General features: G+C 46.1%; 5 protein-coding genes across 5 annotated transcripts; 2 read left to right on the top strand and 3 right to left on the bottom strand.

Annotated features, from left to right (window-relative positions):
- The first annotated feature begins 646 nt into the window (after nt 1–646).
- Nucleotides 647–2,174, top strand: PCYB_144980 (hypothetical protein). Its single transcript, XM_004224969.1, has 4 exons — nt 647–782; nt 1,023–1,188; nt 1,438–1,620; nt 1,812–2,174. Exons 1-4 carry the CDS (start codon nt 663–665, stop codon nt 1,916–1,918), a joined length of 576 nt encoding a protein of 191 aa, XP_004225017.1. The 5' UTR covers nt 647–662; the 3' UTR covers nt 1,919–2,174.
- Nucleotides 2,175–3,762: 1,588 nt separating this feature from the next.
- PCYB_144970 (GTP cyclohydrolase I) lies at nt 3,763–4,397 on the bottom strand (the record flags this gene model as incomplete). The annotated part of the gene is made up of 1 exon (XM_004224968.1): nt 3,763–4,397. A coding segment is annotated over one exon (635 nt), but the record flags the coding sequence as incomplete, so codon positions are not given.
- Nucleotides 4,398–5,799: 1,402 nt separating this feature from the next.
- Nucleotides 5,800–6,576, top strand: PCYB_144960 (50S ribosomal protein L24; the record flags this gene model as incomplete). Its single annotated transcript, XM_004224967.1, has 1 exon — nt 5,800–6,576. One exon carries the CDS (start codon nt 5,800–5,802, stop codon nt 6,574–6,576), a length of 777 nt encoding a protein of 258 aa, XP_004225015.1.
- Nucleotides 6,577–7,092: 516 nt separating this feature from the next.
- On the bottom strand, nt 7,093–8,062 carry PCYB_144950 (mitochondrial carrier protein; the record flags this gene model as incomplete). Its single annotated transcript, XM_004224966.1, has 1 exon — nt 7,093–8,062. A coding segment is annotated over one exon (970 nt), but the record flags the coding sequence as incomplete, so codon positions are not given.
- A 1,821-nt stretch (nt 8,063–9,883) lies between these two features.
- PCYB_144940 (integral membrane protein conserved) lies at nt 9,884–11,000 on the bottom strand (the record flags this gene model as incomplete). Its single annotated transcript, XM_004224965.1, has 2 exons — nt 9,884–10,080; nt 10,299–11,000. The coding sequence occupies 2 exons, from the start codon at nt 10,998–11,000 to the stop codon at nt 9,961–9,963; spliced, it is 822 nt and encodes a 273-aa protein (XP_004225013.1). The 3' UTR covers nt 9,884–9,960.
- Nucleotides 11,001–12,032: the final 1,032 nt, after the last annotated feature.

Raw genomic sequence — 12,032 nt, 5'->3', positions numbered from 1 at the left:
AAGGCATATTGGAATACCCCATAAAAAGTCTAAAAGGTGAAAGGATAAAAAAATACGATTGTGTACTTGACAAAACGCCACTAAAAATGGAAAGAATATTTCGGTAAAAATAAAAAAAATTGCTCAGTTTATTTCCTTTTTTTTTCTTTTTTTTCCCCAACGCGTTCATTTCAGATTTAAAGTCGCTTAAACCTTTAAATCGCGAAAAGTTCGAAGTTTAGAAAATTTGGAATTTCGAAGTTTTGAAAATTTGGAAAATTTGAAATGCTTCCAACATTTAAAGGAGTTGAGCATTTTCAGAATTGAACATTCAACATTTCGAATTTTTCAAAATTTTCAGATTTTTCATTTTTTTCAAAATTTTCAAATTTTTCGAATTTTTCATTTTTTTCGAATTTTTCCAAGTTACCCCCCCCCCAAAAAAAAAAAACTTTACAAAATTTAGTTCATCTTCGTGCGCATAGACATACGAGTCCCTGTGCGTACCTACACTTGTGCATACACGCGTAGTTCTCTTCATTCACATATAACATGCATGCATCCACGCGTACGTTTACTCTGAACATGGTTATTCCGCTCGTTCCCTTTTTTTTTGCTTGAAATTTACAACCCTTTTTTTTTTTAACCCTTCCAAGCAAGCCACGTAGTAGTTAAAAAATAAAATGGATATTTTCAACTGCCAATACTGCTCAGTGTCTCCTTTTGATTACATCTTAGATTTTATCTATGGCGAAAAGCCGCCGAAAAAGGAGGAAAAAAAAAGCTCCAATGTGACGTACGACGTAACCGAGAAAAAAAAATAAATAACAACTCATGGGTGGATCGACAGCAAATTGGTGGAAACGCGGGTGGCCGCACTGGCGGGTGTACTGTCGACAAACGGGTGGCCGTGCTGGTGGATATTCATAAACCACAAGGGACAAGCGGAAATGGCGCAGCTGCACCGTAACGCGCGCGGAAAGGTGCACACATACACACCTGCGTAGAAACACACCGTCTTTCGCTTACCCCCCTCCGATCAGGATAGCACCAGTAACAACGTATCTCAGGTTTTGTCCAAAGTAGGAGATCAAGTGGAGAAAAGATCAACCAATGAAATTTTGCTCCTATGTCGAGCATGGGAGAATTACGTGCACCCCAGGGCCAAGGAATACTGGAAGGATTCTCAGCAACTTCAAAATATTTTATGTACGGAAGGAGGAGAGGAGGGAAAAACCACCACCCCTTGACGAGAACACCTGCGGAAGCGCTCTCCCCTAGGCGCCCATTTAACGGCCACGCGATGATCAAATTAGAACGCGCGATGATCAAATTAGAACGCGCGATGATCAAATTAGAACGCGCGATGACCGAATTGCAACGCGCGATGACCGAATTGCAACGCGCGATGACCAAATTGTAATAACCCCCCCCTTCGTGCATCCCTTACCCCCTCAGGCAAAATCGCAAACGGCATCACCAAAAATGACGACCCCATTTTAGGAGATGATTATGCGTGTGTCTTTTGGTACGGAGAGAAGAACAAAAACGACAACTGCCCCATCATATCGGTGAAAAAGGGGAATGACAACGTAGAAACTATTACGTATGTTAACCGAGTGCTCATTTTTCTCTATGCAGGTTAAGTTCGTTGCACGTGCACCTCAGCGTGGTTACATGTGCACCTCAGCGTGGATATATGTGCACCTCAGCGTGGTTATATGTGCACACATGAGCGTATATATACGCATGCACACGCACGTGCTGACTTTTATTTGCACCTTCGTGCTGCACGGTGGCCCCTCAAAATGCGCCCAACCCCCCCCTTGTAGACGAAGCCAGCTTTCAGGAGCTGCAGAAAAAGCCGAAGAAGGCCTTTACCATGGCATGCGGGAACATTAACTGCATCAATTTGACGCACATTTCTCTCGACGACTAGGCTTGTGCGGCTCTGAAGGACACGGTTAGCAGCCACATGTGCGGGTTATCGGCGCCAGGAGATGTTTTCTAGGGCTACTGCGGAGGTGCTCGAAGCCAGGAACAGTCGAAACAGCGCAGCTAGTTAGCGGTACCAAGGTGCACTGGAGAACGCCTCTGCCCGCGAGAATTTTACGTACGGCTCTCCGCGCCACAACAAACGGGGAATCAATAAACGGCCATTTTCTTCACGTGCAAAAGGATTAGTAGTACACATCCAAAAAGGTCACTTGGACCAGACCACCGCACACACAAGCATTAACATGGCACACAAAACCATTAACATGGCACACACATGCATTAACGTCGAACAGTTGCCCATTTGCCTGGTTGGGGGATCACTCCACGTTGACCTTAACACTAACTCCTCGTATTTTAACCCCCTCCTTTGTTTTTCAATCTCATCCCCTTTTTAATCAATTTAAAGAAGAGCTTTCAAAACGCCCTGTCAAAGTTTTGTTTGTACATATGTGCACATACGGAAGGGTGCATGTGTATATAGGCTCATTTTTTTTTTTTTTTTTAAGTAATTCGCTGTTTGATACGTACGCATGTGCAAGTACGTGTGTATGCATGTCCGTGTGTACGTATGTGCATGCCCCTATGTACGTATGTGCATGCCCCTATGTACGTATGTGCATGCCCCTATGTACGTATGTGCATGCCCCTATGTACCCATATGCATGCCCGTATGCACGCACCTGTAGGGCGCGCGCATGCCGCTGTGTTTCTCCCCACCGTCACCTACCCATGCGCCGACGTCCCACTCGCCCACACGTGCGTACCTTTCCTTTCCAGCATTTTTAATGAATAATTTTTTTAATTTTTTTTTTTTTTTTTTTTTGAACCCACGTTACTTTAAAAGTGTAAACGAATTACGCGTCTGTGCGCATGCGGTTAGGTACACACATGTGTGCACGGAGTTGCTACCCCCTTTTTCTGTTATCAAAAATAGATCATTTTTAATAAAAGCGTGAGAATATCTTCTGTTATTATGTGGTGGAAAGGATATAAGTAGCAAAGATGGCTACGGTGGTATATGTAGTAGCAGTTGGAAGGGGCCTTTTTCTACGGTCTCTTAATGCACACTTGTGTGACACTTCGCACGAGCGGATAACGCCATGATCACCTTCGCACCAGCGCCACATCTTCGCGAGGCAGTTGGTTCCCATCATGGAAGGGGGCGCACGTAAGTCCATCCCCCGCCTGATCCGCACGTGTATCATTTTTAACCCCATAATACGCATCCGTCACAGTAGTCGCATCGTGTTCCTTCACTCCCCTCATATTAATGCATAAATGCCTAGCCACAATATTTACATGAATATATTTTGGCTTCATATATTTCCCCAAAGCGTTACAAATATCATTGGTTAAATCTTCTTGCAGTTGTAACCTCCTCGAAAAAACGTCAATAACTCTTGAGAATTTGGACAGACCCATAATATATTTATTCGGGACATACTCAATCGTACACTCTCCTTCGAATGGTAATAAATGATGTTTGCATAATGAGTAAATATGAATGCCATTAATTTTGATGAGAGATTTATTTTTGTAATTTCTTTTGTACAAGGATTTTTTTATAACTTTTCCTACTTTCATATGGTACCCTTTTGTTAAGTACAGAAAGGTATCCGAAAATCTTTGACTCGTCTTTTTGAGTATATCTCTTGGGGGCACATTGGATGACTGTAAAATGTGATTAATGCTTTTGCTTATCTCTGCCATTTGTGCCTCCTTTGTGTCATCCGTTTCGTTTCTTTCTCGGGGAGTCTCTGCACCCTTGCGTTCGTTGCTCCGCACGGGGGGGGGTCACCCCGATTGGTGTCCCCCCTATTGGTGTCACTCCTGCCCCCATCACCGCCGCTCCCCTGGTGGTCCTTCTTCTCCACCCTTTTGATCACCTTCCTCCGCACTCCATTGACTGCACCCCTTTTCGCCTCCCTACAGATAGCACAAGCGGGGGGTGCCTCCGTGGAGCAGCTCTCCGAGATGTCTTGGCGGGCCTTCCCCAAACACGACTCTTCACTAAGACGGTTTAGTACCCCTGCATTGGTCCGACCATCCGTCATTTTTTCGACCTTCCCAGAAATGCTAATGCCATTATAACGCAATATGCTATCCTTGTTGATAAAGCTAGACCTAGGCTGACTTGTGTAGGCCAAATGGTCATCCCCATCTCCGTAGTTATTCCACCTTCCGCCATTCTCTTCAACACCATTCTGGGCCCTGAACAACCCTAACCCTAAATTACTGTCCATAGGACTAATACTCAATACGCAATTGCGACCCTCTCGTTGGTCTTCACTCCCACTTGCACCTACCAACTGAGCATCCTTAACCGCTGCTTCACTCGACGTGCAGCTTCTCTCCTCATACGTGCCAACGCTATCTAGGCTACAATGCTTCCCCTCACTGAGGTCCCCTCGTTTGAACATGATAAGTCGAAGGGGTGGATAGCATAACATATGTGTCACTCTTTATCTCAGGCCGAGGCTGAGGAAGCAAAGAGCAGATAAATCGAACTCACCTATGCACAAGTATGATCGGCATAGCAGGTGCATCTATACGTTCTGTTCCTACATCTACGTGGATATAGTTATACTTCTACTCGATGCAACGCAATGTCGTTAAGAAAAAAAAAAAAAAAAGGAGGAGAAGCAGCAGCAGCAGCAGGAGAAGAAGAAGAAGAAGGAGAAGGAAGAACCGGTGGAAAGGTCTCCCTTCTTCCCCAGTGTGAGGTAGCCAAATATGTGGGCAGGGTTGGCCTTATCTCAACATTCTACATGCACATAACTGATTGGTTAATTTTTTTTTGGTGCAATGACGTGTTATGCGTGGGGACATTATTTATGGAGGTAGTGCCTATAGGAAGTCATCGCGCATGGTACACTCAATCACTCTCTGTGGAGGAATGACTCCTAACGCGTGTCACTCCTATGCAGTACGTGCCCCTTTTTTTTTTTTTTTTGTCCCTATCTCCCTACCCAATGCATTGGCGCCAATAAATTTTTCTCCGCTTTGGAAAAAATTATCGCGGCGTGCAGCAACGGCTAGCTATTCTTCAAAAAAGTATAGGGAAAAAAAAAGGTACACGAAAGGTACACGAAAGGTACACGACACAAACGGGACACGAAAGGTACCACACCAAAGTGCAGAAAGAGAAGAGAAAATCTGGAGAAGCGCGCGCTCTCGCAAAACTGAACACATTTTAATGATGAGAGAAAGGAAAAGGAAGGAACTCACGTGTGTTTTAAGTTAACGCACGACAGAAGGAAAACTCCTCAAGGGGGGTAGTGGAAAACCATTTTGGTTTCTTTGCTGGACAAAGAAGCGAATAGAAGTCACACCACGGGGGGGAGAAGCTTACTTCGGAAAGGGCCCTTCCATCACCCCACACACCGGTTCGTAGAACTGCAGTGCGAGACCTTCATCTCAGATGCGTATTCCAATTATACCTTACACGCTCTGACGCAACAGGGAGATGTGCATCCCTGCAAAGAGGCACCCAACTGCAAGAGGCACCCAACTGCAAGAGGCACCCAACTGCAAGAAGCACCCAACTGCAAGAGGCACCCAACTGCAAGAGGCACCCAACTGCAAGAGGCACCCAACTGCAAGAGGCACCCAACTGCAAGAGGTACCCAACTGCAAGAAGCACCCAACTGCAAGAGGCACCCATCGCGTTTGTCGCACAATCGAGAGTAGGTTGGGGGGAACTGCAACCAGGCTCACTCTCGCGGGGGTGGCCAGCTAGCCAATTGACAGTTACCTCCGTAGCTACCTCTATATCCACACGGCTACCTACTTGGCCAGCTCGACGCTCCCCCCGCCCCCAACATGTCCAGGTATGTGAAGTACTTTATGCAGGCCAAGCGGCTCGATAAGCGAAAGAGAAAATACGGGCAGTTGGACTTCTTGGAATTAAGCAAAGAGCTGAGCATCCCCTTCCCCTTGCGAGAAAGAAATCAACCCAAGCACCTAGACCTATCCAAGTACCTAAATATAAAAGTGGGAGACCTTGTTAAGGTACTCTATGGTCCTGATAAAGACAAAGAAGGTATCGTCTTAAACATAAACACAAAAAGAAACACTGTAATAGTTGATGGATGTAATATGAAAAAATCTGCATGGAATGTCACAAAGAAAAATACCGAGTCAATTATAACACAAGAAATGCCGATACACATTACCAACGTTGCCATTCTAGACCCTATAAGTAAAAAGGCAACAGTGGTTAAGAGGAGGTACATGATGCATGGGGAGTGTGTACGCATATCTAAAATTTCAGGCTGTGCCATGCCTGAACCTGTTAATATGGAAGCCTTAAAGGAACAGAATAACTATGAACTCTTCATCCACAAGAAAAAAAAGGGACCTCCCATTAAAGATATTTATGCGGAGAGAGACTCCAAAAACTTTAATTTGTTAAAGAAGATAGCCTACGAGATTAAGAAAAAAAGATTCTACGAAATGAAAAGCTTTTTTAATTGCTCCTCTCCGGGGAAAGGCAGCACCTCTCCGGGGCAAGGCCGCGCTTCTCCAGGGCAAGGCAGCGCCTCTCCGGGGCAAGGCGGCTCTTCTCCAGGGCAAGGCAGCTCTTCCCTGGGGGGGTAGTCTCCCCTTCGCGTGCTCAGCGTGTACATCTTAGAGGACGCGGCGCCCTCCCCACGTGTCATCTTCGTGCATACCTACAGTGCATGCCTTTTCCTATAAGTCAAAACAGCGGTCGGTCGAAAACTTCACCTGATGGGTCTCTCCCAAATAGTTAATAAATCCCATGCGAGATGCACAACTGTGTGTACCTACCGTGGGTTCTGCCTCCACGGGGTGACTCTACATATGAGAGTCATCAATGCGGACCCATGTCTTGTGCGTCTTCCTGCATGCATGGTTGACTAACCGGTTGGGTAACAGCTGACCAGCAGTGGCACCAATTAATTAGGCTTATGGGAAGGGGCCAAATGGGTCTAACCCCAAGGAGTGCGATGGGGAAGGTGCAAACTGGGGTGTAGAGGTGGCTACAAACTCGGGTGTAGAGGTAGTTACAAACTCGCGCGTAGGGGTAGCTACATACCGCTTGTCAGGTGGCCTACCGCTTGACCACTAGAATGAAGAACACCCCCCACTAACAATATTTGTTCAAAATTTTTATCCCCGTAACCATAAATAGGGTCTGCCAAATGCACAGGAAGCATCGAGGGATGACCCCTTTGTAGAGGTACAGGATGCCTCCCTCCCTGTAAAGGTTAACAAATGACTGAAAGAACGTCAGCTTGATATTTTTATTCGCACTATTCTGCATGTACACTCGGATCACGTCGAAGGGGTTGTTCCAGACAGAGAGGGCTCCTCCAAGGACACCACAAAGGAGCTCTTCCGTGGGGGATAATTCATGGGCAGCATCTCCCCGTTTGTCTAACGAATGGGTGTCCTTCGTCGGGGTGGACTGATGAACTTGGCCGCGCTTATCCATAGCATCATTTTTGAAGAGTGTTTGCCGGTTTGCTTGATGGTCTGCCTGCCGGTCTGACTGCCTGTCTGACTGCCCCCCCGCTTGGCGCGACCCCCCCGCCTTCCTCTTCCGCTCGATGAATAAGTTGCGGACCCACTCAGTTATGCCCTGCCGGCTGGCCCAGTTCGTCCCCTGGCGCAAGCACATGGCACTGTTCCCCTTATACAAGGTCGTAAATCCTGTGTTCCTAAAAATATCCACCAGTTTTTTTTTATAATTAATTTTCTTGTCAATGCTGGCAGTTATAAAAAAGGTACATGGAGTCATCACAAAGGATTGGCAAATGCCTCCAGTAGCTCCACCGATAAAACCGCTTGTCGTTTGGTTTATATTCAAATTATTACAAAATGTAATCATGTGTTCTTTTGATATTAACAGGACTGCTCCTTTGGATGAGCTCTCTACTATCTTCGCGTAAAAACCAGCGTAGAACTGACCAACCCCTTTGTTGTAAATATTGGTGAATGATCTGATGGTGTTTTCGTTCCTGTACACGCACATCCTTGTCTTCCACACCTCTAGGGGCATCCCTAGACTAGCCGTTTCCAGGCAGTGCAGGATGGACCCGTTCATCAAGTCTTTGCTCATTTTGTGTGCTCTTCGCGTGGGGTTGTCAATTAGTGTGCCTATCGGGGTGCCCCCACAAGCGCATTCGTACGTATTAAAGTATTTTTATTGGTTCCCTTTTTTTTTTCGGGGAGTAGATTGTAAATCTCGTTATGTGGACACAGTTGAACTGGCGTAGATTCGCTGCGGGGTCCTACGTTCAGAACGTGCCGCGAGGCAGGCGATCGATCACACTGAGCTGGAAGAAGAAGCCTTATAACGCAACTACGAATGCTACCCCTAGCGACTCTTTTAGGGGGACTTATACAAGTGGTACCCCCAAAGAATACCAGAACTAATCGAAACCCCCCTGTGAACTATTCCGCGTCAAGGATGATCAGCATAACGCACTTTGCCTAGCAGATGGGGAGCTCTACACGCAAAGGGTGATGCACCTAGCTCTTTTTCATACATAGTATTTGCCTCTTCCTTTTCTTGTACGCATCTCGATTAAGTGAGTTAAACTGAAGGTTCCCTTTTTGTGCGTTCCTCCGAGGTGCCCTTTTTTGTATGGCTTCTCAAGAATAACTGCGCTGCTGGCTAAATTGCCTATTCGTTGGCAAGGAACGATTTGACAAAATCGAAAGGAAGGCGAACTGTCTGACCCTCCTTTTGGTTACCACCTCCCCCACTTTTCAGACTCTCGCAGCCGTCCTGTACCGACCCTTTCTTCTTCCTTTCAGCTGAGCTTGCTCAAAATGGATACAAAACGGATGTGGAAACCTCTGCATATATCTACCCCATGGGAAGCAAAAATGACCAAACGGCATAATCGCGTTGCTAATTTATTTTTGCCCAGCCTATGTGTTTAAAAAGGGAAAACACGTTGCAAGGTTTTTTTTTTTCTTCTTCTTCCTTTTGCAGTCCACAACGGAGTAGTCACCAGCGGCAGCGGAGTAGTCACCAGCGGCAGCGGAGTGGTGTTATGGCTTCCTTCCCTCCCTTTTTCAAAAAATTCGCATCCCCCCCGGGTGGGCAAAAGTTCGCCTATGCAAGTAGCGTTCACTCGCAGGGAGATGTATGTATGCATGTATGTATGTACGCATGTATGTATGCATGTATGTATGCATGGCTGCCTGCCCCGGTTTGGTTTACGTAGCACAAATGTACGCGCTTATGAAAAAGTGAATGCCTACGCTTACCAATGCATATGTGATGTGCCCGCCTACCGCGTGCTCTCCCCATGGCGGACACAAAAATGTAGGAAGCGGAGTGATGATCAGCAGACCAAACAGACCTTCCATATGACGTGAAAAAAAAAAAAAAAAATAAATAAATAATCGTGTATCACGTGAGCTGGTCAACTTTTCCCTTTTTGGCACGCAAAAAAAAAAAATGAGAGGTTCCTCCCATTGGCAACTTGCTGCACGTATTTGAGCACCTGCGCACCAGCGCTTTTTTTTCAAGTTTGCCATTTTCTGGAGGGATGTTGTGTTGTATAGAGTTGCATCAACGCAATTTGTTTACAGAAAAATTCGATTGTAAAAATATTTGGCACGATGCAAAATGGATGTCATGTGAAATTTTCCCCTTTTGAGGTGGGGGGCCAGCTGGCAGGAAGGACTACCATAAACGTGAGTACGGCACGGGGGAAGAGGTGTATAGGATTGGCAGAGCAAACGTGACGCCGCAAAGCAACTTCGCAGAGGTGACGCCGCAAAAGTGACGCCGCAAAATAAACGCTGAGACGAACGGGTGGACAAAAAAAGAATGGGAAAAAAATTAGGGGATGAAAAAACGGGCGATGATGATGCACTGCGCAAGTAGGGAAAAGAGGCCTGTCGAGGGGGTCCTCTGTTTTCCCCACCGCGTGGAAAGAACAACGCAGAGTTGTATAAATCTGCAGGGGGGGAAATTCTTCAATTTGTCTAACGTCCCAATCAGTCGGCGATGTTGTTTTTAAGCAAAATTCCCAGGAGGAATGGGACCATTCCGGCAATGGATCCGTTGAAGACCATGCAGAGGGCGCAGTGGATGGGCTTCTGGTTGGTGAACTGGGACTGCACGGGGGGAAAGGGGTGCAAAAAGGGGTGAACGGGGTGGAAAAAGGGGTGAAAGAAATGGAAAAAGAGCGTGAAAGATCATGAAAGCGGGTGAACGGGGTGGAAAAGAAGACACACTTGAGAGGGAGTTATTTCCGCTTCCCCTGAGCGCATGCACATCTACACGTGAACTTCCCGTCACGTATGTGGAGTCGAGCTGCCCACGCCGTGCCCACCTTAAATATCCCCAAGATGAAGAGTGTAATCAGGGTGGACACAAAAACAACGAAGAAGGAGGTATTATAATCTGTGTACTCGAAAAAAAAGGTGTAGGCTACGTAGGAGCATAAAGGAATCATTCCAAAAATACAAAAACTTAAAAACATAATGAACCCTTTTTTTAATGACTCGTTCTTGTCCTCGTGAGTGATAATCAGTCCCAACTCCTCTGACATCATATGCTCCAAAAAAAAATTTTTATTTCGAAATGTGATCTCGACAAGATTTCTTGCATCCTCACTATCAAATTTGTACTTGTTCATATATATATCAATCATTTCTTGCTTCTCCTCAGATGGACAATTTTCGATTTCCCATTCTTCTCTTTTTTTTTCAGCTAACATAAAATCTCTCTGTGCAGTCGTGCTGGTATATTCACTAAAGCCCATCGAAATTGCGTTTGCGAATAAATTCCCTACTCCAATAATTATGACCTGTGCAGGTGTAATTTTTGCACCTACACATCCGGAGACAATTGCAAAAATGGTAATGATTCCATCGAGACTTCCAAAAATGATCGTCTTCAAATTGTCTCTATCTAGACTGTGTTGCTCTCCATGTTTATCTAGGCTATGGTACGAGTCATGGGCTTCCTTGGACTTCTCCACGTCTTCGTCGTAGAAGGCCTTTCGCGCTTCTATCGTTTTCTTGCTCACCATCGTGTGGGGGACTGGGTGCCGTTAGGCCTGGGCCAGGGGGGAGGGGGGCACAAATGTGGAGGTACACATGCGGAGGTACACATGTGGAGGTACACATGCGGAGGTACACATGCGGAGGTACATGCACATAATCATATGTACGTGTGGAGGGGCCACCCCATCCGCGTAAACACCGTGCCGTGTCGCATGCTGGCGGAAAAAACGGGGAGGAATGACTTACTGTGGGGGGTGGAGCGTATTGCAAGGTGAGCGGGCTGGAAGGAGCATGAATTGTGGCGTGCTACTGCTACTTCCGTGTGGTGTGTTACTACTATGTCCGTGTGGCGCGTTACTGCTATGTCCTTGTGGTTTGTTACTACTGCTTCCCTGCCGTGCGCTCACATTTTAGCGCTTCTCTAAAATGTTCGGCGGAGAGGCTCACCTTGTGTGCCGCCCTCCTAGTCTTCTTCGCGTGGGGGTTCTCTCTTTTTTTTTTTTTTGGCAAGGGAGCCAAATGGGTAAAAAGCATACAGGGGGGGAGGGGGGAATTTTATTCAAACCTGGAAGAGGGACTTTTCGATTTAATCGTCAGTAGGTCATTGCCTAGTGGGGCACACAAGGACCTTTTGCATGTTTACACTCTAGGGTTAAGCACATGCGTACACATGGAAAAAGTATAGCTGCGGAGCTCTTTAAGCAATTCTTAGGAAAACTGTTTCGGGTTTCTTACCATTTTGTATCATGTCGAGCTGTGTCAGTTCTTACCACTTGGTGTTACTTCTTGCCATTTTTTTTTTTGCAAGGCATGGCCAAAGGTGACTAACGGGCTCCTTTGCACCCTGGGGTGGTCTCAAGCAACAGGGACCCTCACAAACAAAACCCTGTACGCAATTTTGAAAGCGCAAAAGTGCGCGCACACCTTGGGGGCTTAATGACAACCTCTTCAACTTAATGGAAAAAAAAAAAAAAAAAAAAAAAAACGTAAAGTGGCTAAATTTTGGGGTCACTTTTAAACACCTAACAGGGGTAAAACCTACATATGTTGAAGCAAAA

This window comes from Plasmodium cynomolgi, chromosome 14, assembly GCF_000321355.1.
Source record: "Plasmodium cynomolgi strain B DNA, chromosome 14, whole genome shotgun sequence".
Lineage (NCBI taxonomy): Eukaryota > Apicomplexa > Aconoidasida > Haemosporida > Plasmodiidae > Plasmodium > Plasmodium cynomolgi.
Note: the sequence above shows the minus strand (reverse complement) of the source record. Positions and strands in the feature narration are given on the sequence as shown.